The 27630-nt window shown below is 32.2% G+C and overlaps 1 protein-coding gene across 6 annotated transcripts in view; it reads left to right on the top strand.

Moving 5' to 3' along the window:
* The window catches only part of LOC126831452 (supervillin), a 122562-nt gene that overhangs the window by 52838 nt on the left and 42094 nt on the right, over positions 1-27630 (top strand). For 5 of the 6 annotated variants that reach the window (XM_050561938.2, XM_050561937.2, XM_050561935.2 and 2 more), the window contains 6 exons: positions 17394-17443; positions 18667-18819; positions 20759-22641; positions 24932-25108; positions 25466-25723; positions 26389-27051. In XM_050561938.2, coding sequence (XP_050417895.2) covers positions 17394-17443; positions 18667-18819; positions 20759-22641; positions 24932-25108; positions 25466-25723; positions 26389-27051 — 3184 coding nt within the window. The remainder of the gene's footprint in view (positions 1-17393; positions 17444-18666; positions 18820-20758; positions 22642-24931; positions 25109-25465; positions 25724-26388; positions 27052-27630) is intronic. The other variant, XM_050561936.2, reaches the window with a different exon arrangement.

Genomic DNA, 27630 nt, shown 5'->3' with positions numbered 1-27630 from the left:
TTCGAATAACAAAAAGTCCTAACCGTAGGAGCACTAGCTTAAAGCCTGTCCTGATAAAGTTGGTGCATGATGGATGATTAGATGTTCATCTACTGTATGTTGAGTATCTGTATTCACAATAGGACATCTTTATTGACATACATCTATAGATGAAGTATATTTACATAGTATACTTGTCTATCTATACCTATATTGAGCAGTGTCCCAGAAACAAAAAGTACAACAAAAATTTGTTAGCTTTGGGAATTCCTCAAAATGTGAAGTATCAGATTTCCTAGACAGAGTGAGCAATGAGCATGACTTCTCTCATGCATAGCATCATATTTTCTTTTCTTCTTGAAACACTAACCCTTATTTTTTCAAAAATATAATATACATACATCTCAATCCTGTAGTAGATATATTTTGGGGCTGCTGTTGCTCAATGAGTAAGACGCTGACTAGCTAACCAGGTCACTGGTTCACTCCCAATGTTGGCAAATAAATTTTCTCAGGATTTTCAGGCGTGATTTCCTCTGGTCATTAATGCAGGACGGACAGTGTCTGGTCGGATTGGACGAAAAACTGAGATCCTGTGTACACATTGATGTGCATGTAAAAGAACCCTTGACAGTTAAAATTCAAAATAATACCTTGGTGGAAGCGGACGTAAAATACTACTAACTAACAACAACAATAAGCCATAGGGCCACTGCCTGGGCAAAATTTCCCTTCTTGTATACTGCATGGCATATGCCTGTCTTCATTATCCCAGTTGGTGCAGAAAAGTAGGATGTATCAGATATATTTTTTAGTTATTTTCGGGTTTCAAAATATATAGACTTATGGACTTAATATGAAGTTAGTTAATCTGATATAAATAGAGCCATTCAGATTTTTATTTTATTTCTCCGGGTTGGAAAAATGTTCATACCTTATATTATGTCAGTTTGACTTTATATGATTCATGCTGTTATTAATCAAAAGAGTTTTTTTTCTCTCTGCTACAAACAACTAACATTAAGTGGATGAAAAAAAAAGAAGAAACATGTCAGTATCTAGGAGAGTCAATTATTTTATTGAATAATATGTCAATGCAAATAAAATTTTTGACATTTGACTTGATGTAGACGTAATTGATTGCAGGATATTTACGTTAAAATAAAATTTATGAATTCCATACTATCAAATCTAAATAATGTGGAAAGTTATTGGTTAATTGTGTGGTGAATCAACACTTCCACAGGATTATTTTTTGTATGTTTGGCATCTAATGAAATGGATAATTGCACACTGCTAATGTCACAGACAAAGTTGCTTAGTAATAGTAAACAGAAAGAAAAATTAATTTCCTTTTCTTTAACGTCTATGTAGGGTGTTCTGTATCAGAAAGTTAAGGTTAGTAAAATTTAATGTTGCTTAGTACAGAAAGAAAAATTAATTTCCTTTTCTTTAACGTCTGCCTAGGGTGTTCTGTTTCAGAAGGTTAAGATTAGTAAAATTTAATGTTGCTTAGTACAGAAAGAAAAATTAATTTCCTTTTCTTGAAAGGAAGTAGGGTTTTCTGTTTCAGAAGGTTAATTAAGGTTAGTAAAATTTAAGAAACAAAGAAATGGATATCTAACTCAACTAAGGCTTTAATAAGAAGTGGAAATTTAAAAGTTACACACTAGAGGTGAAACAAGGTAATTACTAAGGGGAAATTGTCATCCTATCTTTATAAGTTGTGAATTAAAAATACAAGATGTCAGATTCCTTACTCGAATTGACATTATATGTCTTTTAAATGCACTCACAGCTGACTCAAGACGTGGGTCTGCTTGAACGTCTATTTGTGTTTAAATTGAAGGGGATAAAAAAATCTTTTTCCTCTTCAGTGAGCATGAATTGCAAGTTATGGAGGACATGTAGGTTATATCTGTACCTATATAAGTTTCAAGCATTGATAAAGAGGTGACTCTATAAGACGTTTAGACAATATTATGGTGTATGGTGTGTAGTAGGGTTGTTTGGATGAGGTGTGCCTTACATACGCTGTGGATTTAGAACAGGTATTCAATTGGACCAAAGACTGTCATTGAGAAGACATACATATTTAGGATTATATTATATATGCCTGATATATATCATGTATAGCAGCAGATATTCAGGTAAACTTTTATACACTTCATAAATCACAAGCTGTTTGTATGTATATTTACCTTTAGTAGTTATTTGCATATAAATCAGTCTGGTTTTTTTTATAAAGATAAAAATACATTACTTGCCAGTATATACTTACATGTGATAAATGAGATCATAACCATGTTTTGTTTACTAGACATAAATAAATATAAACACAAGTAAAAACAGTATGAGAGATTTTATACAAAATATTAACAAAATATCATTATAAATTTTTTGAGAAGAGGATAATTATTTTCTTTAAATGTTTTATCAAAGATACATGTATATGCTTACCGGGTATTGCTAAATGGAACCGGTTCTCTGAAATGTTTTGGGGGTATATTTGTATAATGATACTTGTATAGTTCAAGATCCGAATACTATGCCATAAATTCCAATACATTTTACAAGGAATTTGTCCTACAACGGGTTCTGTTAGTTAGAACTGTTAAACAGATTTGATATGCACACAATCTAGATAGCGATATGCTTTTTAATAGTGGCTGCTATCTCTTAAAGAAAAGGATGAGAAATATGCATGGAACATGTTGATCAACAGGATTAAGGAAACCCAGTCATAAATAATAATTGGAGCCGCTGTGGCTGGGAAGTCTTGGGTTTATTCCCAGCGTGAATGAAAGTTCCTTGGAGTTGTCCAATCTGGTTTCCCCTTGTCATTAGTCAAGGTCCTATATATACCGTTGACACCACATTAAAAATCCACTGAGTTCACGCTGCCTGGGCAAAATTTCCCTTAACTTATAGCTCACTGCATTGCATAGGCTTGTCTTCATTGGCTCTTGTTGGTACAGAAAAGTTAAGATGTTTCATAAATAATCTTTTTTTTTAAAAAATAGTTTGGTTGTTGACTCATGCAAACTGTATTTGTACCCACATTTAACTTAAATACAGAAATTTGATGCAGAGGAGGAGTGCGATTAATGTCATTAATTGTTTATAATATGAATCAAGATTTTTTTGTGATTTGGTATAAAAACAGGTATAACATCCATATCCACCTCCGAAAGATGATAGAAAGAAATACCATCTTGAAAAGAAATTGGGCTATTGTCAAAAAAATGATTAATAAAGATTGTGTTGTACATTGATAGTTGATTCATTCCACCTACTTAAATATTACATTCAGCTATTAAAATATTGTAGTCAGATGACAAAGTGTGTGAATTTTACAATTTATGCTTTTCTTACTTTCTTAACTGTTTTAACAGACCTAACTTTACAACATGTATGTACAGGGTTTTATTGAATATAGTTGGTAGATAACGAATAATTGTCATTGACATTCTAGTCTTTGTCATAAGTATGACTAACTAAAATCAATAATCAAATTCGTTCATATTTATTATAATGTCTACTGTCATTGCTATGGTTTGATTTAATATGTAATGTAAGTACATTTAATATAATATTGATATAACATGTATTTGTTAAAATGTAATGTATATCTTACATATTTGGGCAGTTAAGTGTGAATATACCCCAAGGCAATAATAGTATGTAATATTATAATGGTAGTATTGTTAATGTTTGGGGGGTTGGATGGCTTAGTGGTTAGCACGTGTGCGCTGTATCATTGAGTCAGCTGGTGTGGTTTCGAATCCCCGGTTGTACATGACAAGGAGTAGGGTCGCCTGTCCAACCTCGAGGGTTTTCTCCGGGTCCTCCGGTTTCCTCCCACTGCTAAAGACCCCTACGCGTAATCGAATTATAGAAATAAAAATTGAACCATATGTTAGTCCCGAAATGACCTAGTTTTTGTCAAGTGGACGTTAAACCCCATTTCTCTCTCTCTCTCTTGTTAATGTTTATCCTAAACCTAGGACCGGGTTCATATAGTGAAGTTGGTGATAATCTGAAATGTAAACACAGTTGGCGGAATTTAAATTAAGAGAGATCCAGTCTTTTACATTTAAATTGGTAACCCCCAAGGTCTTGTACTGATACATGTATAAAAATCCATTTGTTTTGGAAATCTTAATCAGCTTGCCCGGTCTCATCATAATAAGCATTTTCAAACATTCAGGATATCATTTGCTGAGATGCATTAATGTAGAAGGTGCAAGTTTTTGTAATAAGGCTGTTGTAGAAAGGGCTGTTACTTTATTGATTATTTCTGTTAGCCTTGTATTTTATACAAATCCATGTGTTCAAGTAGTCGAGACCATTTATTATCAATACTGTTTATATGATTAAGCTTTATTGGGCATGAAAAGTTTCATTTAAAAAGGTATGGTAAATTATTATTTTGCTATAAGATATCTTGATTTAATTTGGTAGTTTTAATTTTGTTTTTTTTTGGTGATAACCTTCTTATGTGTTATATAAAGAGATGGCAGTCTACACAAACTATTAATAATTCCTTTGTCTAGTACAGAAGGCCTTCTGTCAGTATTATATCAATCTTGTTAGAATTATAATATAGGAAATCATTTCAGTTTTATGTGTTTGATTTTCATGTAATTTTTGGGTGTTTTAATAATATTTTCGTCTTAACGTTCCAATATATACTAGATCTTGAAATTAAATTAGGAAATTAAAGAGACATTCTAATCGGATTTTAAATAAATTATAAACACAAATATAAGTGAACGGGCAAATTGTATTACATTTGATGAAAGAGAGAGATATTTTGGAATAAATGCTGCTTTTGATGATTGAGCAATTTAAAAAAAAAAAAAAATCTGTAAATACCATATTTATATAGATATGTTTAGAAAAAAACGTATATATGTAGATATCAATAGGTATGTTGACTTATAAACCTCCACATAGATAATAAATTTATGAATATGTATCACACAATGTCAAAAGTATGTCAAAACTCAAGAACAACACTTTATTAAAAGATTTATATGTTAGAAGTGTTTGATTTTTATTTTACACTAGATTGAGTACACAAATAGATATATTGTCATAAATAGTTTTGTGTCTTAGATTACAGCAAACAATTGATTGAATCTTTAAAGATGCATTATGTGAGATTAAGATAAAGAACTGTCCGTTTTTACTATAATAGTTTAAAAATAGATAATAGAAAATGAATATTCAAAATTTTAGTTAGTTTACTTTATTCTGAGAGAAGTTATAAATGTTTGACAAGATTGCTTATTGACATTTCATATTATTGATTGCCAAGAATGAGTATCACCATATTATTTTTTAATGTAGATATATTGGCCATTGCATAATCCACTTGATATCTAAGACATCCGATGTTCTAGAGAGTTGGTTATAGGCTTGGCATGTGAATAAATGTCTAAATAATAATCTATATACCATTTGAAGAAAGACTTGCAATATGCAAATTTAGATCTTACATAATGCCTCATTAAACATATTTAAATAAAATCAAGTAAAAATTGTACAACATATATTGATACTGTACAGATTAAAAGTCTGATAGATAAAATTGTGCCTCTTTTCGAAAATTTACATTGTATTCTCCACCCCTAAAATATTATAGCAGAATGTCTCAGATATTTTGGGTTGGTATGCTGCTTTAAAGAATTTTATCAAGCCTGTCATCGTTTCTCTGCCATACTTGAATCATAGGAATGGTGTAATAATATATAAAAGTGTCTTACACTAAAACACATTAAAATGTGGTTATATATTGCTTTTCTTACTTCTAAAGTTATTGCCCTTGTTTATGTTGTGGAATCTTAGTAATGCCTGGACAACTTGCTGTGCTTTGCTGCTTGGCAACTTATCTTTCATACTTTTGCAGAACAACAGCTGTATATATATATATATATTGTTCTTTTAACATTGAATATAATCTGTGTAAAATTACTCTATACTCAATAACCCTGGTAATATATAAATATTATTACAGCATATATATACACCTATTAAATATATATATAATGTATATATGTATATACTTATCCTCAATCAGCAAACAGTCTTAAAATATGCTTTAAGAAGATCAATGCATCATATTTAATAGATTGAAAAAGCCAGGTATAATAACAATCCTTATTTACCTGGTGCAAATAAATAACTTTTAACTAAAGATTTTATATGTTGGGTTTTTTGTAAGACCAACAGATTTCAGAAGTGTGTCTGATGTATAATCTTGTTAAATTGTTTTTAAATAAGGAAGAAGTCATTGCATTTTATCAGTTGGAGCAGAACAGTAGGACATTAAACCTCATTTAATTTCATTGCATTTTAAAAAATACTGATAGAATATGCCTATATATGCATTATTTTATGTGCATGCTTGGCCAAACCTATTTTGAATCCACAACTTTTAAGAAAAAGATGATGCAAGAAGTTTATGGGAAAAACAATTTATTGTAGTTGTCAGACTATATACAACTTGTTATTTTCCTTTGAGACTACTGGTATATTTACGTGGTGGTGTTTTAATTTACTGTGTCAAGTAATCTAGTATATATATATCATCTTTATATATCTTGTCAGACAGGGTTATAGTTTTACCAACAAATTTCTTTTTGATAGAAAATTGGAGGTAATTTTATATAAAGTGAGATGTTGCAGTTTTAAGTTATTATATTATCTTTTTTTGCTAGAATTAAATTATAAATTTATTTTCTATATAGAATAGTTGAAACATGAACTTAAAGATACTTTCCTGAAGATACATTCCTGTGTACAAACTGGGTGATTTGATGATATATTTGGACTTAAAACATATTTAAACTAATTAATCTGTCAAAATTTTGCTTCAAATCCTTTTCAAAACATTGCATTCGCCAGGGAATACCCCTGCTATCAAAAATCTTAATAAAAGAAGTCATGTTTGTGTCACGTGACTTAGCTGATGCGGTACCTAGCAACGAGTGCGAAACTGGAGGAGAATTCATTGCATACAAGACGATGTTGTCTTTAATCGCTGTCCACTTATAAATATTGAAGCCTAATTAAATTCTCGGATTATCCTCTGCTCACATCTTTTTCTATGTTTTTTTATCGCAGAAACTGTTGTACTTTTAAGCTCACCATCAAGTTTATCAACATATACATATACATCACTAACACAGACAATCTTCGCGTGCAACCTTTGATGTCACTCGAGCAGACATCCCTAATCGTCAGGTTGCTGGTTAGGGAAACCTTTACATTTTGTCCTGTATGTGCTCCATGGGTGTTTTTCAGGGAATGCAATATTTTTCTAATAAGATTGGATTTTTCTTTTTTCCATATTAACCAAACTCGCCGTACTAATATTAGAAATAACCACCAGATAAATACCTTTGTGGGAAAGTAACTTTAATATGTAATAATTTCTAGCCAAATATGAGAAGGCGGGAGGTTCATAGGCAAGTATAGAAGTCATCCCTGGGTCTTGAAGCAGGTTAGGTTGTAAATATACATATTTAAAATATTGTTATTCAGGTCATTTCAGGACTAACATGTTATGTTTTTAATTTCAATAATTTGCTTAGAAATTATAAGTGGGAGACAAAAAGGAGTACCCATTTAAAACCCACATATAAAGTCCAGGAACTAACCCATGACTTGCTTAGATAACTATACCTTCTGATCAACAGCACAATTCAACCCACCACCTCATAATTTTTGCAGATTATCGACAAATTGTCAGTCGACGCACATTAATTTTTGAACACATATAAAGAAAAATATTGCTATTAATTTTAAACATCCTTATAATAAGGTCATTAACTTGACAAAAATAGTCTTGTTACAGTCATGGTAGAGTCCCTTTACCTGTAAAATAAAGACCAGTTACTGTGTATAAAAGATGTAAAATATGAGGTGTTTTTGTTCTTTATGATTTATGCTAGTTATAGAGTTCACACAATAGAAAGGGGGTAGGCTGTACACAATAAATTATTTTACACTTCACTGATTTTGAAAAAAAATCTACCAAGAATTTATATCCATATTTATAGGCGATTATAGCCTTCAATTTGTAATAAATATTTACAGAAAAACATTCTCTTGAGAAACAGTTGGGTTTTCCCTTTATTCAATGATATGGTAAACAAGCTTTTTAGGAGCAACAGATAAATATTTGATGAGTTATATATTCTGGGCATAGATTGGTAGGAAAGATTAAAAATATTTTAATCTAACCACATTTAATCAGAATACAAAAATTATAGATTGTAAAATGTAAAGTTTTAAGTTATCTATTGTTAAAAGTTCCACGAATAATTTGTTTCTCTCTAGAAAGAACACCATCCATTATTCAAAGACTGGTTTTATTGGCTGAAAAAAAAAAGAATTCTGAATGATTTATGTATTAAAGTATTGAATAAAGATCTGTATATCTCGCCAAACAATGTGGACTTGTTAAAAGATCTTTTCCGTCTCCATCTTCTTCAGTGTGTATTACGAAAAGTTAAAGCGGATACTCATATTTATCCACAATAGATTATAATACTTTACGTACACAGAATACATTTCAATTTTATTGTAAATTTACTTAGTCAGTCCTTATCTTAAGTGTTTTATATATGTTTGTTTGATTTGTATCTTATAAGAATGTTGTTCCTGAAGAAGACCATCTACTATTTATTGATTTAGATTAATGATGAGTAACCTGATGCACAGCCACAGAATGAAAAGTAACCTGATGCACAGAACATGCAATATTATAACCATGTAATGGGTGTGGTTTCAATGATGGATAACTTACTTGATTTGATAATTAAAGAGGCATTACCACTCTCACCAAAAACATAATTTATTGTTACCATTGTTAACATTCTACAGGTCAAACTTCTTGAAAGACTTTTAAATTTGCAGGAATTTTTATACGCCCACATTGAAATGTGGTCGTATATTGTCTTCGCCCCCGTCTGTCCGTCGGTCCGGCGTCCACAATTGCTTGTGGACGCTCTAGAGGCTAAAGTTAATATCTGATTGACTTTAAATTTATACACAGTGTTTAAGGTCTTGAGACGAAGAAGCCTATTGATTTTCAGCGATTTCCGATAATTATTGCCAGAGTTATGGCCCTTGATCACTTTGAAAAATCTTGTGGACGCTCTAGAGGCCAAAGTTAATATCCAATTAACCTTAAATTTATACACAGTGTGTGAGGTCATGAGATGAAGAAGCCTATTGATTTTCAACGATTTCCGATAATTACTGCCAGAGTTATGGCCCTTGATCACTTCAAAAAATCTTGTTGATGCTCTAAAGGCCAAATTTAATATCCGATTGACTTTAAATTTATACACAATGTTTAAGGTCATGAGACGAAGAAACCTATTGATTTTCAACGATTTCTGATAATTACTGCCAGAGTTATGGCCCTTGATCACTTCAAAAAATCTTGTGGATGCTCTAGAGGCTAAAGTTAACATCTGATTGACATTAAATTTATACACAGTGTTTAAGGTCATAAGATGATGAAGCCTATTGGTTTTCAGCGATTTCTGATAATTACTGCCAGAGTTATGGCCCTTGATCACTTCAAAAAATATTGTGGATGCTCTGGAAGCGAAAGTTAATATTCGGTTGACTTTAAATTTATACACAGTGTTTAAGGTCATGAGACGAAGAAGCCTATTGATTTTCAGCAATTTCCAATAATTGCTGCCAGAGTTATGGCCCTTGATCACTTTGAAAAATCTTGTGGACGCTCTAGAGGCCAAAGTTAATATCCGATTGACTTTCAATTTATACACAGTGTTTAAGGTCATAAGACGAAGAAGCCTATTGATTTCGGATAATTACTGCCAGAGTTATGGCCCTTGGATCACTTTAAAAAATCTTGTGGATGCTCTAGAGGCTAAAGTTAATATCCGATTGAGTTTAAATTTATACACAGTGTTTGAGGTCATGAGACGAAGATTCCTATTGATTTTCAACGATTTCCAATAATTACTGCCCTTGATCACTTTGCAAAATCTTGTGATGCTCTAAAGGCTAAAGTTATAATGAATTTTTATGACTTGAACAGTTAAATCCATGATATTAAAAGCTTTGCATACAAAACGTTAGCATGGGGCAGAACTTTATAAAAACCAAACAAATTCTAATAGTTTTCTGATAATTACTTCGTGAGTTGTTGCTCTTAATCAGATTTTAGTGTATTATAAATGTTTCATTACCGAAAAAAGTAAAAATATGCGACAACCCTTGTTGACTGCCCGGACGATTTAGTTGCTGTGGGCGTATGTTTCGTTGCCTGGCAACCTATCTTTCATTTTGTTATAGGAAGTTCTACCCTTTCGATCATAATCACAGAGTATTTCCCTGATTATGTTCAGACTTGTGAAGTTTTTGTGAACACCTTATGGGATAAAGTTTTTAACTCGGTGGGGATCATTCATTAGGGTTTAAGGAAGAAATCTTTGAATATTAACATTTTAGATCTTTGTTTTAATTCAAAGTAACCTTAGGCACATCTTATTATTGAAAATCTAAGCACTGAAGTACCAAAGAGTATATGGTCTTTTTCAGGTTGCTAATTGTCCCCCGCCTTTCGAAGAAAGCAGGGGACTATTAAAATGGGTTCGTCCGTCTGTCTGTCTGTCTGTCTGTCTGTCTGTCTGTCTGTCTGTCCGTCTGTCTGTCCTTCTGTCTGTCCGTCTGTCTGTCCGTCACACTTTTTGGGACACAATAACTCTCTTCCTAATTGAGCTAGAATGTTCAAACTTGGTGTATGTGTTTATTAGGTCAATGCCTTGATGGAGTTCGAAGATGAGCATTTTCCGCTTAGGGTAAGCAGAGATAAGCAATTTGATTGGTTGATGCTTTGGGACACGATAACTCTCTTCCTAATTGGGCTAGAATATTCAAACTTGGTGTATGTGTTGATTAGGTCAATGCCTTGATGGAGTTCGAAGATGAGCATTTTCCGCTTAGGGTAAGCAGAGATAAGCAATTTGATTGGTTGATGCTTTGGGACACGATAACTTTTAATTGAGCTAGAATGTTCAAACTTGGTGTATGTGTTTATTAGGTCAATGCCTTGATGGAGTTCGAAGATGAGCATTTTCCGCTTAGGGTAAGCAGAGATAAGCAATTTGATTGGTTGATACTTTGGGGCACGATAACTCTCTTCCTAATTGAGCTAGAATGTTCAAACTTGGTGTATGTGTTGAGTAGGTCAATGCCTTGATGGAGTTCGAAGATGAGCATTTTCCGCTTAGGGTAAGCAGAGATAAGCAATTTGATTGGTTGATGCTTTGGGACACGATAACTTTAGTTCTAATTAAGTGAGATTGATGAAACTTGGTGTATAGATTTATTATATGAATACCTTAACTAAGTTCGATAATGAACATTTTTTGTTGAGGGTAAGCAGAGTGATAAGCAATTTGATTGGTAGAAACTTTGGAACACAATAACTCTCCTTCTAATTGAGGTAGAATGTTCAAACTTGGCATAGGTGTCTATTAGGTGAATGTTTAAACTTGATGTATATGTAGATATTCATTAGGTGAATGTCTTGACTGAGTTCAATAATTAACATTTCGAGCTGAAGCTAAGCAGAGCTAATCGATTTCATTTGTCGATGGTTTGGGACAAGATAATCTTGATTCTATCTGATAGAGAGTGATGAAACTTAGTGAAAAAAATAAATGTGCGATTAATTAATATGTGTCATCTATTTATTTTGCAATTTCGGCGGGGGACATCAGCCTCACTGTTGGCTTGTTTCACTTTAAAGTGTACTCTGGGGCTGTTTATTTACATATCGATGCCAGTTACTTAATTAAACTTTTTAAAGCCAACCTATTTTAAATATGTTTAGAATTAAACACAAATGTGCAAGATTTAGAAACGGCTGCACATATACATGTTTTATGTCTTCAATATCAATATCATTTAAATATGATATGTTTTAATACTGGAACAGTTAGTTGACTGAATCCACTTAACCTTTAAATTCAGTACTTGATTGAATTCAAATTGTACATGTATTCATAGCTTAGGATCAAATTGGACAAAATAACATTAAAATTTAGGTAATCTCTTTCTAAATCTAAACTAACGAAACATTCATGTTAGCACGAGATTTAAGAAAATTGAATATCTCTATAGCTAACACACGAGTTGAGCATTCCATTCGATCAAGTGACTCATTTACATCTAGACACCTTGTCTCAGGCTCTCTATTCTTATTCAAATGATGGGAAGAAGAAAGTTATATGCATTTAGATGATTTATGTGCATCCATTGCTTGTAACGGTATGACATTTAGATACAAGCAGATTCTGTAAACATCTAATGAATATTATGTTGATCATAATTTGTCATCAGTAAACTTGTTGGGTTTTCCATGTTGAGGTCAGCTAAATCTCTCCATAATCTACTTGAATTGACAGTATGTTATATGCAATTACATGCTGGTATTCTTGTAAAACAGATTGCACTGATGTATTCTCCATGTAAGACAAAATAATTAGATCTATTTTTGTGTTTTTGTCTACGGCTTCCATTAAGACAATCAAGAAGGATTATAAACTTCTATTTTTGTTCACATAATTTCTTGAAGGTTTTGTGTCACTAGGTGGAGAGATATAGAATGTAAGTGAGAAAGATAATATTTGAATGGTTGTGTTACATGAATTGCTTTGAGGAAAAATGAAATGAGACACTTAGATATGTTTTAAAAAAAGAAAAGAAATATAACATACAAGTACTGCATTAATGACCAATATATATACATGTATATACATACACCTCATGACACTTATATCATCACATGTAGGGTGGGGTAGCATCATATGTTACCTAAGGTAATTGGCATTGTGGGTCCAGTTTAAAGCTCTCATATATTAACATAGGTATTTAGGGGGTCTCATTATTCACATCATGCAGCAACATAATGATTATAATTATCATTCACTTCGAGCAGCAGCATTCATATCATGCAGCAGGAGCATTATTACTATAATCATCATTCATATCATCAACATCTTCCGCATAATCGTTAACATTCCAAACAGTTATTTCTACAATGCAAATGATAATGTCTGTCGTGACCAATTCTATGATAATAAGAAAGTAATTAATTTTCTCAAATTTATGATTAATTAATTAACATTGATGTGTATCGCTATGTACTGGTGTATACTATACAGCTAATTAATTTCTTTATTCCCATGGAGCTAACATGTAAATACATGTTCTCTTTTTTCTTCACCGCAACATGTAAAATATACCTGTTGTTTTAACTAATTATGCATGCATCAAGAACTTTTATTGTCTTCTCCTAGGAGTGTGACATTGATATTAAAGGGACATTTTGTCCACAGACTATCGTTGGTTGTGCATATTGTGTTTGTCTGCTTATAAATGGGCTTTGAGACCATGAACTCTGAATTATAAGGTCTTAATCTTCATTCTCATCTTTAATAGAGTAATTTATATGGGATTATACATGTAAACGAGGAATTGTGGTACATATTCTACCAAAATTACTGTGTTAGTCCCGAAACACTTTAAAAATAATTTGTGAAATATTATTTCCTCAGCAATTTAAATTAGCTTTCATATTAATATTGATTTCAAGTGTTTTTTGATTGATTTTGGCTTTAAAATATCTGTGAAAGGTCCACCATGTAACTTGACCTTATTTTAGTGGATATGAAGGGGAGAAGGCAAGTGGGTCTTATCAACTTTTTACTTATATGGATATATTTAGTATATATTCTTAGTAAACTGGAGATAAATCCTAATCTATAAGACTACTATATAAACAATGAACTTTGTAAAATGTGACACATTAAGGGATCTGGTTAGATATTCAAGTTTCAGAATTAATATCTATTTTTATTCATTCGATTTTAAATTCATTTGAATGCATATTAAGGCACAACAAAATCTGGATTTTTGTAAATTGAGAATAGTGAAGTTACAAAGTGTAAAACAATTTGGGTGTTGTGTCTAACATTAACAATGTTGTGTTTGTTAAGAGATCAGACATAGTTTAGCCACAAGGCAGGTGAAAAACAGGAAATTTCAATTAGCTGTTATAACAGTCTGTGAGAATGTGTCATTCATGTCATTGTAAAGGACAGTTGTGACAAAAAGATGAATTTGCATAGTTTAAGACAAAATGCAGAAAGCTTTATTGCAAGATGTTGAAATGGATCACTTACTTAATGTGTATTTATGATGTTGTCAGGAATGATGATAATAGATTATCTATCCAGAATCAATTGAACTCAAATCATTTTTGTTTATGGCTAGACTGTACATAATATTGTGATTTCTTAGTATAGGTGTTTCTCTAAAGAGATTTTTTAAATGAGAACTGTTATCTGGTTTGGTTTTTTTTTTTGGAAAAGTATGTCAACTTGGCTAAGTATTCTTCAGCAACCACACCCTGATGAATTTGTTCAGTTTTCGTAATTTGAAATAAATTTTCTGTAATGAAGTTGTGGTCATATTGTATACTGAGTTTTGACCTTTTTATTCATAAATCAATGACTTGTAGTGATTTGTAGATTAGTGGGTTTTTTTTAATCAATGAAGTGAAAGATTTGAATTAAATGAATCTATTTGGCGTATTATTTTATGGCTGGGAGAACCTTGTGACAGCCAGAAGGAAAATACCAACATGAGAATAGATATTAAACTTATATATGTATATTATATAAATATATATATTATAAATATCTGTCAGTAGTTCATGTGTTTTATCCTAATTCAGTGATTGGTATTCGAACTAGATGAGTAGTTTATGGTCTGATAGTATTTATTTGATGTAGAATTTCTATTGTTACATGTATTTTGTGTTCTTAGATATATACTTGTACATCTATCAATTCCTGTGCAGCATAAAATTGAATTTCAAAACTCATTTGTACATTTTGAATATGTTTTACATGGATATCTTTTGGTTCACATTTAGACTAAAGCTTGTGAACATTCTACAGGGAAGAGTAGTTCTGAATGAAAATTATTAAAAATTAGTGGAATTGTTCTTGGGGCATAAGGAAAAACTCAAGAATATTCCTGTCCAGGAATAATATAATTGCCCTGGATGTTACATTCTTATTTTTGAAGATTGTGAACCCATTAAAGAATAGAACTTGTATGTGCTTAATCACATTGTAACATCAGTCTTTTAGGATAGTACATATTTTGGCCTTTGAAATATATATGGATGCTATGCCTTTAATTAAATGGTCATCATATCCCCAATACGCAGGTCACCCTGCTCAATTTGTGTTGACATTCTAGAGAAGATGGAGACATTACAGTATGCCCTACCCACATTTATCAGCCGTCTTCTTCTTTATAATGAAACGAGGTTAAAATCAGATCGTGTGTGTATTGATCCACTCACTACCTGGCCTTACTACCTGATGACACGCAGTTCTCTCACTGGATTAACAGGTTGCTGCCATCATGTCTAGTATTGACATTCAGTCATTCAACACCTAGTTGTTAATTTAATGGATTTCTGACCACAAGAATGACAAGAGTTTGGAATTTTATTCAGAGATTTGTGTGGAATTAATTCAGCTTTTATGTTATAATACGATGTGATGAGGATGTGACTAGTTGAATCATGTCTATAACATCTGAATCAGTATATCACTTTGAGTTATGAGGTATTAGATATATGGTACTAGTCAACTTTATAGGCAACAGGTTGTATAAAATGTGTAAAATATTGTCTTTTAGTTTTTAAAATAGATTTCTGTGTTACACATATTTTGGTTTTCACTATATTTCTCTGGTTAAGTGGTTTTGTCCTCTCTATACATAAGGTGATGTACAAATTATACATTTTTTGTTCGGGTGTTGTTTTGTTGTGCAGTTTTCCAGTGTTGTCCATTAATATTAATTATATATACATGCTATGAAATTAGAATGCTATTGTGCTTAACATATACTGTTCTGTACCTTCAAATTTGATCAAGTAATCCTGAGTTATGTAAATTACTTACACAAATTCCTTGCTGGGTAATGTTTGAAATAATGATTTTCATAAGTCAACCTAGAACCCTACTAAAATGCAGATTTATGGGTTAATATTTTGCAAAGTGCAATCCTTATAGATACAGAGTTGTTGACGTTTTGTTCAAGATACTGGGATTGTTCCTAAATCGCAAGGATATTATATATTAATAATTCAGATCACATGTCAATTATTATTAAGAGATACTATATTTATGCCACTGTCAATGTCACAGCTAGAAAACAAATAAGAGCTTTATATTTTTGATTTATTATTATTATTTTTTCTTTAAAGCTGGAATTGTTTATTTGATATAAGGAAGAACCTAATCAAAATTTAAAGGATTAGCACAGTGTGATTGTGTTTTAAAGGATTGGTTTAGTTAACAACCTTAGACAAACAATTTTCAACTATCTAGTTTTGTGCAATGTTGGACTGTTGTGGACTATTTTATCATTTGTTGGATATATATTGTTGGTCTTTGCACGTATTGTTAAAATAATAATATAACTGGATATGCAAAGCTAACTTTTTTTCTCCAGTTAGATTTATAGATGTTTTTGAAAGGTATACAGTGGTGTGCTTAAAATTTTATGAATTGGACTAAATATGTGTGAATAATATATCAATTGGGGATCTTTAAAGATGTGATTTATAAGAATTTACTTCATAGATTTAGGTATTGTGTGGGTATAGAAGTCAAGAATATTTTAAACTGTAATCTTATACTAGGTTGTAAAGTATTATGTTTTGTAGAGAATTCAGAATTAAAATCTGCAATCATGAAACTCACATTAATGAATTGTCAAGTGATGAATTTGTGAAAATACAAAAATCCATATGAATCTAGTTGAAAGTACCCAAATCATTGGGACATGGATTGGCAGTTTATTATAAGATTAGAAAAAAATATTTGTGTTATAACCAGAACAATTAGTGATAAATTAAGATATTTTTATTGTGAAAGGGTTATTATCGTCAGTGAACAAAATAGTTTATAATTTAACCTTTGGGGTCATGGAATATTGTAAAATAACCACCTGTTGATTATAATCAATAAGAGTGTAGATGATGTGAGAACACCTGTATTGTTTTAAACATACCAGCTATATATCTATATACTAGATATCATAATATACTACTGGATGTACTATATATTGTATGAAGACTAAAAACTTACCTGGAGTTACAATGGCAACACACATTTATATTTCATCATACACACATATATTTCTTCAACCGGGTAAGAATTTTATTTAAGTTATTGATTAATGAACAACATTCTGTCATTTATATTTGCTCAGCACAGATTTTTTTTTTTAACAAAATATTTAATGGATGAATTTTGTTATAATTTCAGGTCAGAAGGCAGGTGAAAGCCATGATATACATAAAGGAACTTCAGAATCAGTAAGAATTTATTTTTGATTTGGCAAAACAATTTAACTAAGTAACCTTAATTGTCCTGTATGCAAATGACTTTAGAAGTTTTCTTTGGTAACATTCACGGTATGGACCTGGTTAGTTATTAAGTGGGTGTTCACACACTAGCTCATTGGCATGCACTAAAAGAGCCCTTGCAATTCAAAGAAAAGTAGGCATTAATGCTGCTTTCCGGGCAAAATTTTCTCTCAAAGCAATGTGTTTGTCTGTCTTCGTTACCACGTTTGGTGCAGAAAAGTAGTGCAATATCTGGTGTAAGTACAGTATGTATACTCTCCCTTGAACACAATACCCATCACTCCTTGCCACTGCCTTTATTTGAGATCATTTAAATAATTGGTATTAGTTGTCTAGCCACAAGAGCAGGAAAAAAAAAAATATGGCACAACAAATTTGTGCATTACACCCCTACTTAAAGCATGTTCTGAGTGTTATTTTATTATAACATACCATATTATTTCAATTACTTACTATAATATATCCACCCATCATGCACTAGTCAACCCAAAGATGTGTATTTTGTCATCAAACAATGTGCATGTACGTTGTTTATTTAACTTTACATAGAATAGATAGGTGTCTCATCTAACATGCATTTAATCAATTAAATATCACCTGGTATCGTTGACCTCAGATTAATCATTATAGGTTTTACACCACAGCTTGCTTTGTCAACACATACTTTCTTTTTTTTTTCTATCTCAATAAGAGACATTAAGTTGAAAACAGGCCTTCAAATAATGATATGAGTTGTACCCGACAGAAATTATTCAATAACGAATTAGTGCCTGAGGTTTTGAACTTTATTCTGGACAAAGTCGTAATTTGTGCCTGACAATGACAAGACAGGTAGTTCATTAAAATGAAACTTATAGGCCTACCGATTTTAACAAACAAGATAGTAAGGATTGTTTTTGTTCTTTTTGGCATGAAAATGGCTGCATTATGATGTAAAGCTTGCTCTCACCCAATTCTGTCTCAACCATATAATTTTGCATTAATTACCAAAAACACATGACAATTACTGGTACCGGTAAGATTCAGTTTTGTCTGTTAATCATTTTACAGAGGCATAATAGTGCTTTCATGCTGAAAGTGATAAAACATGTTAAAACTATATGCATTTTGGTATGTGAATTTTGTGTTTGCTGTGATACTAACCCATTAAAACCATATTTATATTTGTGTAGAAGACAGCAGATGAAGAAAGAAAGACATCATCTATACAAACCAAATCGACAGTCGTAAAACTTCTACCTACATTTAAACCCACCTCCATGTCAACAGCACAGGTTCCTCTTAAAACATCCCATTCTGTACTTCCAGATAGATTTGGCTCTAAGGTTTGTCTATAAAAAAAATAATTTCAGGGGCTGATTTATGATCATGTATGAAAATGGACCATTTAGTTTCACTACTAATAAGAATTTGCTTGTTGCATGATTTGCACTTCTAAAACTTACTAAATACCAATAAAATCATAATGGAAATTATTGCCATCCAAAGTGGCATTACTTTCTGTTGATTTTGTGCTGGTGTCACTATTCCTTTTGAACACCTGAAGGATAATACATTTACATCATAAGTGTCGATCTCACAACAGTATTTAACAGTGTTTTGTTTTAATCCTCAAAATTACTATCAGGGGAACAGTCTTTATTTTTGTTAAATTTAGATACCGGGAAGGAAAATAGATACTTGCCTTTCTGATAATTGAGGTGTTAATCATGTCCATGTACCTTTTAAAATTCATCATTAATTTGTAGGGCATTTTCAGTTGTAAAACAGCACTGCTGCTGTATTAACCCTTCTGTGCTCCTCTGTCTCGTAGTGGTTCCACTGGTGAGTTGAAAATTCTCCCTCGAACCATTGATTTGTAACATAATCGGCCAATTCTGTTATTTTTGGATTGGCTGGCATTTCTGCTACAATGTGAAGGTATGCATCTTCAACCTGCAAGTAAAATAGAATTGGTAAATAAATTTGATAACAAATACGAATGTGGCGACCACAGTGGTCAAAACGTTCCACATCTACTCAAATAAGAGAAATTGAGGGCCTATGCAGCAAGACATAATAAAACTACTTGGGTGATTTGATGATATTCATCATTAGTTGTCAATTGGTGAATAAAATTCAGAGTGAACATAAATTCATAAAATCTTTAACACCGTTAATTGGGTCCTAATAACAACATGTCTCTCTTCAAACGAAAGCCGACACATCGATATCTGCGCCTTCGCGGGAAGGATTCATTTTGGTCATTCTCTGTAACTGCGCCTTTGCGGGTATACACCATCTTTTCCTCCCTTCATGTGATCATAAAGCATCTCTGTTATAATGATGTTAGGAATTTTCAGAAAGATTTCAAAATTTGGCAATCCTAATCTCTCCATCAAACACCACTTTCCCAAACCCCAAGCAAACCATTTTTATACGCCCACAGAACACTCAACAGACTACATTTATCATCCGATTGTTTTAAAATTGATATATGTTGTTAACTTTAGTGAGATGAAGACGCCTATTTAATTTCAATAATTTCCGTTAATTTCTTCAGAAGTTATGGCCTTTTTGAACGCTCTAATGACAAAAGTTATCATCTGATCTGTATGAAATTTATAGGCATTATTTAATTTAGTGAAACGAAGAAGCCTATTGAATTTCAGCAATTTCTGTTAATTACTTCTAGAGTTATGGCTGTTGTTTCACTTCGTTGAACCTTAAATTTAAATGCATGATTGAGATTAGTATAACAAAAAAGCCTATTGAATGAATTTATGCATTTTATGGCCCTTGTTTCACTTTGTTGAATCTTGTGAACAATCGATCCGTATGAAATGGATATCAGTGTTTTGTAAAGCATAAATATGTGACAACCCTTGATTTAGCTGCTGTGGGCTTATGTTTCGTTCTCTGGCAACCGATCTTTGTTACTGCAAGAAACAATTAACACATAAGTCACAGAATAATTGTTTTTCCATTTCCACATCTCCCATCCTAAGATTATAAACTTGGTTCTTTTTCTCAAAGCTCATTAGATCTTGCATTCTCTTAAATCAAACATATTTATACCACTTAATAAACCTACAAGTATATGTAACTTGACGTACAATTTTTGAAATGGGTCCCAGATTTGGAAGATAAATCAACACACATTATCTCGTTTTGAGTTGCTACTGATGCATCTTCAGAAATAGCAAACATTTAGATCATAATTAATTTTTTTTAATCTAAATCTAAACCGAATATTTCTAAATTTTTCTTTTTCCTGTCTTACAGACATCATATGGTAGTAAATCAACAGTGGATGAATCGGGTGTTAACAGCAAACCTATCAAGAGAGGCAATGACTTCTCTCAACTACTGCAAAAATTCTCCAGCTCAGAGCTATCGAGTTCAGAAAGGTCAGAGCAAGATTTCAATTCTAGATCTGGGTTGAGCCGTAATCGACAAGCTCGTTCTGTTAGTATTAGCAGTAGTGATGAGTCAAATACAGAACGCCAGACTCCAGAAAGGACCCAAAGTTTTAAACTCCGGACAGTGAAGGAGAAAGACGAATCATCTCCAGTTCAAAGATCATCAAGTTTTAAATCTAGTTTCATGAGCAAGAGATTTCAATCAGAGGCAACTGATAAACCATCTGAGGAACTTTCCTCTGTTTTACAGTCTCGCAGTGACAAGACTGAAAATAATACCAAAGTTGAAAATAAGTATGATAATTTAGATAAAACAAAAACGATTGTGACTACTTTGGAAGAGACTATTGTTGATAAGGAACTCTCAGCAGTTTTAAAATCACGTCGTAAAGAAACAGACTCTATCGTTGAAAGTTTATCAAAATCAGACACTGATCCCAAACCATCTTCACATATCATTTCTTCATCTCAGGCTCAAAGTGATACCTTTATATCGGACAATATAGCAAATTCTAAAAGTAAATTGTATAAAATAGACTCAAGTTTGGCAGAATTGTCTCGAGTCACTGAAGAATTGGATAAACCTGAATCTACTATATCAAAAGGCTACATATCACCTGATTTAGGCCGCATTTCCCCAGAAAAACGCTGTTCAAGTTCTGCATCATTATCAGATGCTGTGCAATATATCAAAGATGTAGAAACGTCCATATCCACTCGCATATCAAAATCCATCTCAAAATCTCACGATAGTTTGCATAAAATTAATAATCATTCTGAAACAACCCCAGTTAATACTAGTATGACCTTTGAAACAAAAATGACTGAACCAAGACCTCTTCACATCATAGGTGCACCATATGGCCAACTTGAACTGACGCAAACGTTAGAAGTACGTAATGTTACATTAGATGAATCTTCGACTGATGATGTAATAAGTAGTGCGATTACTTCTAAAACTTCTACTCCGCCACTAATTATACATAACGATCAAACTATTAGTGCTAAAGAAGATGATGCCAAATTACATGATCCTAAAAAGGACAGGATTTCATCCTCTTCAAATTCTAGCAGAAATGTAATTGATAGTAGCAGACGTGATGTAATAAGTGAGAGATCAACAATGGCCAGTTCTAATAAAACCAACAACAACAAGAATCAAGTTGAACATAATGAAAGGAATGGTGCTGTTGACCTTGTGAAGTCACACTCCACTGCTTCTACTCATAAAACAAACACTAATTTAGGTGAAGTGATTAAGAATATCTGTGCAGAAAATGTGGATGTGTACACTAAAACTGGGGACATTGCCAGCTCTACTTGTTTACAAAGTGATACAGATTCGCTTCATTCAGATATTGTCAAAAGAAAAGATCTACTCAGTGTGTCATCTGGTAGATATTTGGATGTAAGTGAAAGTACAATTCTCACCTCTAGTGGAATTGAATTAAGTGAAACCTCCACGGATGAAACAGGTGGATCACGGGTATCGAAACCTTTAAATAGATCTGAATCTTTAAAAACTTCTGGTGTCAAGCGAACAGAATCTTTTGAGAGACGAAAGGGAATTTTGAAAAGGACTCCTTCACTTCCAAAGCAGCCTTCAGGACCAATTGTTGACAAGCAGTTAGCCAAGATTCTGGAACAACGTCGACTGACAATTGAAGTAGACGCTAAGAAAGAGGAAGAAGAAAAACCACCCAGTAGACGATTATCTGTTACAGATGAAATTCTTGAAACAATGAGGTTAGTAGAACTCACAGTTCTAGAAAAAAAAAACCTATTGTTAATTGAATCAGTCATTTGCAAGTTGATCGAGCAACTTTTTGAATTCAAGTCACTTTCAGTTTTAATCTGCATTCAAATTTCTTTTAGTTTTTGATTAATTATCTGATGAGCAAAAAGAGGCAATTTAAAAATATGTTTAACAGCTGCATAGAGATTTTTTGGATTTTAAAGTCCTTAATTTAAAAAAAGTAAATTAATTAAGACTATACATTTGTTGAATCTAAAAAATATAAACTTCAAAAGAAAATAAAAATTGTTATTAATTTCAAAAAGTAGATTAATTACTTTTGTTTAATCCAAAAAATATGTGTTTTTAGTCAACTGGCCTATGAACATTGCATACATTTAATCTACATGTACCGGTATTTGAGTGATTTTTAAGCGCTTCGAAAAATATTGCCCAAAGTTTTATATGCTATTGCATGCTATTGCTGACCCATCAATTTATGTATATGCATATTAAGAGGAATTTGTAAATATTATATTATGTTAGCTTATGTCATGCAACTGGTACTATAGGTGTGTGATAAGTATCTCTATTACCTACTGCTACTGACTATTTGATATAATCTTATTGCCAATAAACATACAGCGACGTCTAGCTGTTTATAATTAGACTGCTATAATTACTATGTTGGCAGTCATATCAGTATATCAGGTGTAATTAATTTTATAACATAAATATATATACTCTTCAACTAAACTTACATTGAAATCATCCTAAATATATGTATGCTTCAACTAGATTTATAATGAAATCATCCTAAATACATGTATGCTTCAACTAGACTTTAAAAAAATACTAAAAAATCATGCTCAGAGACAGTTTTGATTTGCTATTTTTAAAAAATCCGTCTTTCGCACACAATTATATAGCACTGTTCACATAGAAGATTACATGGCTGAATTGATTGTTGTTGTGATCAAAATTGAACCAAGTTCAAGAGTTAACCATGGGTGTCCTCCTTAGCTATGATTACAAAATATTACTGGAATCTGTGTCAGTTCTGTGAAAGATGTATTTTTACGAAATAATGATAAAAACAACTAACAAATTTTATGGCAAATTATTGTATTATAATATCTATGTTTTTCAAATTTTCCATCTCTATAAATGAATACTATAATTCTATTTTTCAATATATTCCGAATTTCTTGCCACTTGTGTTAAACAACATAAATGTTTTCAGTTTAAAAAATAAAAGAAGGTTGTTTGATTCAATTTGAAGCACAAACAGAATATAAAATTTATTTTACATATGTTTACATTTGTAGACCCAAAAATGTAAGGTCACAAGTAGTTATTTGACCGACTACATATCTATGTTTAAAAGGAACAAAAATGTGGATTCTTCTTTTCAATGCAGATGTATTGTTGATTAAAAGAAATATATAATTATACAGCCTATAACTTTTAAATGTTTATAAAAAATGATTCACTTATATTTTTTTTTAAAAAGTTGATTTATTTACTAATAAACAGCAACATGTCTGTCACTTATATTTATTAAACAAGGGAAAGAACTCCCATCATACATTACAATGATGAGAAAACTTCAGCCTATACTTATAGACAGAGATATGTGAGATTGTAGAAATAGTTTTCACTCAGACCTTGTTCTTGCATATGATTAGGGAATAATTACTGATTTTTTACTGACCTAGTAGTAGTAATTAGGGCCAGTAAAAAAATCAATAATTATTTAAACCAGATTAATATTAACCCAACTGCGCCAATCTCCCTTTTTTGGGAAGTATTTTGAAAATTTAGGCCGAGTCGTGGTGGTTGAGTGACCAGGACCCACGGGACTCTTGACAAGAATGTCCAATGTTTGAATTCCAGCTTGGGTTATGAAGAACCGTTCGTATTTTTCAAGTATGACCTTCAATTGTCAAATCAGGGTCAGTAGGACGTTAAACCCCATTTCATTTCATTTCATTTTTTCAAATCAGGGTGGGTGTCTGAGAGGTTGACTAGTAAAGTGTGAATAGTCGGACTGTAAACCCCCATTCCATCCATCGACGAGTAAAGTGTGAATAGTCGGACTGTAAACCCCATTCCATCCATTGACTAATAAAGTGTGAATAGTCGGACTGTAAACCCCCATTCCATCCATTGGCACACCAAGTGGCGTCATTCTGGAAAAAACTGTAGTTTGAACCTTCAAACTAAGGTTCTTTGTATATGAGCATTACCTGATACCTATTTTAAATATTTTTTTTATTTGAATATTGTATTTTTAATAAGGAGAGAAAAGGAGAATAAACCGGAGAATGAAGACAATGAGGATGAAGATGAACAATCCAAGTTATCTGTCGCCGAGAGAATTTTTAAGATGCAAACAAAAATAGAAGAAGAAAAATATGCAGCCACACCAAGATCTCGTTCTGGTATTGCAACACCCAAATCTCCATTCAGAATAAGGTATGGATAGATTATTACTTGTGTGATGAGGCTCGACTGTTACACCATAGAAAATTTATAACATCTATTTGTCCATTCTTTAGGTTAATTTATTTAACATTTGGTTCACATTTGGCCACAGAGCATGTCTCTGTGACCGACTCGAATGTTCCCCCAAATTTTTGTTACCTTGAATGCTTTCTGCTGCAGAGCAACATATGGTTGTGTCTTGCTCAAAATCGGGAGCTTCATCTGATATCATTGAAACTGGAAGAAGCATACTAGTACTAGTAAACATCTGCTGTACATTTCCACCTAGCCAATCTCTCTCAAATATTGAAGAATACCGGTATATACATTCTGCATCTTTTTTCACAGATCTGGTGCCGTATCTCCCAGGAAACAAATGTCTTTCGACGATTTTTCTCAAGATGGTGACCCAACATTTACAGGTGAGATTTTAATGGAGAGACTGACGACACTAGCCGAAGATGGAAAGGTGGAAACTATTATGGAAAGACGAAGGAAATTAGAAGAGTCACAAAGAAAATTCAAAAAAGTTCAGAAACCAGATCGTGACAATAGTAGAAGGCGGACTCAGCCTATTACATTGGAGGAGATAACTGAAGCCGACAGGTATATTATGTCATATTAATCTTTTTATTTGATTTAGTTTAGAACTGAGTAATTAATTGGGTTGATCGATGTGACTGGACAATCTCTACCTGATTTTGTTTTGTGGAAGTTGACTTGTTTACCCAGTTTATAAGCCCACTATTAAAGAATAATTGGCAAATATAGATTTTCAGGCGATACACAACAAAAGTTAAAATTTGTATGCCTTCAGATTCAGCTAATTTTGACGAACATAGATTTTCAGCTCTTGAAGATTAATGCAAATGAATAAAACCCTTCTACTTCTGCAAATTTTACAGATATTTAGTCTACGGTCATGTCTAGTTATTCACAAAGGAAGTTCATTTTAAATGAACCAAAGAGCTTCTTAGTATATGCTCAAAAGTTTTGCCAGGAAATTGTCTTACCATGGAATATTTCATGGCAACATCAGCCATTGTTTTTTAAAAGTATTATGACCTTTTTAAAATGAATCTTTTAATAGCCCTGTCTAAATTATTACATTATAAGAACTCATTCATACAGCAGATGATGGAAAACTTTCAGACTTAATTATATGTCAGAAGTACATTTTACACTTTTCCCATTTTGAAATTAAGAATAAAACCAAAAGCACTTCAGTGTCAAAACATATGATTTTGTAACCATTTATTTCTCTTCTACAGTTTGGATTCCGTAAACACATTTCGATCATTGGTCAGGAAAAAAGCTTCAACTAGTGTGTTTGAACATCTTGTGGAACAGAAACCAAAGTTGCCAGCAAATAAGAAGTCTGAATTTCCAGAACATCTTCAACCACAGAAAAAACGTAGAAGTAGAGGTGAAAGATATCAAACACTTCCTGTTACGGCTGCAGAATTAATGTGTATCCCTGAAAACGAAATGATGGAGTCAGACACACTCAGGTCAAAAGTTATGGCAAGGGGGCGTCAAGATTCGAAGGCAGATTCAGGAATATTGTCAGGTTCTGATAATGAAAATCTTTCTGCAGCTTCAGACAGTTTGCGTAGCTTAAGTCTTGAAATGGATTTAGCCGAAGATGATCCTTCGCGAAATAGTGTTTCCTCAAAGACCTCATTCTTTAAACAAATTGATGAGAAAACTTCCAAGGAAAGGTACAAAGGGTCGGCCAGTGGAGCTAAAAGATACATTGATCGTAAAAAACGAGAAAGATACTTAACACAACCAATTACTGAAGAAGAAGTCAAAACAGCAGCAGAATATAATGATGAACAGAAAACGGTAACCATCCCAGTACCAGAAGTTGTTAATCGTGCTAAATCTGTTGAACCCCAGGACTCTACTGTTGAAGATGATGATCTCACAAAGTAAGAATTTTTGTGCATTTTAAAAAACAGGATTTGCCGTAATGTAATACATAAGCTATTATGACACATAAACAAATTTCTGATAATCTTGTCCCCTTTGTAGCATTAAAGTATAAATTGTATCACACATGAATAAAATTTGACTGAATGACCAGAACCATATTCTCACACATAACAAATAACATAAAAATCAGTGTTGTTAATACTGTGATGTCTTGACTACCACAGACTGATATCCTGGCATATTTCACCAGATGGGAGCTGAATGTGTGAAACTTTGACTGTATTCATGCTGTTACACCCATGATTACAGAAAAGGCTGAATTTTGATTATATATTGACTCATTATTTGGTTGCACAAAGCAAATTTATAATTCCAACTGAGAAAAAGTTGAATATTGCAAACAGGTGTAAAGTTCTGCCTAATGATGGAAATATTAGCAATTACACCCATATTTTACTATACACACCCATTTTGTTTTAGTAACATTTTGATGTTAGATTTTTCTACATGATTTAATGGATGATAGAGGACACCAAAGCAAAAATTAAAAGAAGCATTTTTTAATGTTATATTTG

This window comes from Patella vulgata, chromosome 9, assembly GCF_932274485.2.
Source record: "Patella vulgata chromosome 9, xgPatVulg1.2, whole genome shotgun sequence".
NCBI lineage: Eukaryota > Metazoa > Mollusca > Gastropoda > Patellidae > Patella > Patella vulgata.
This window is presented reverse-complemented; position numbering and strand designations above follow the sequence as displayed.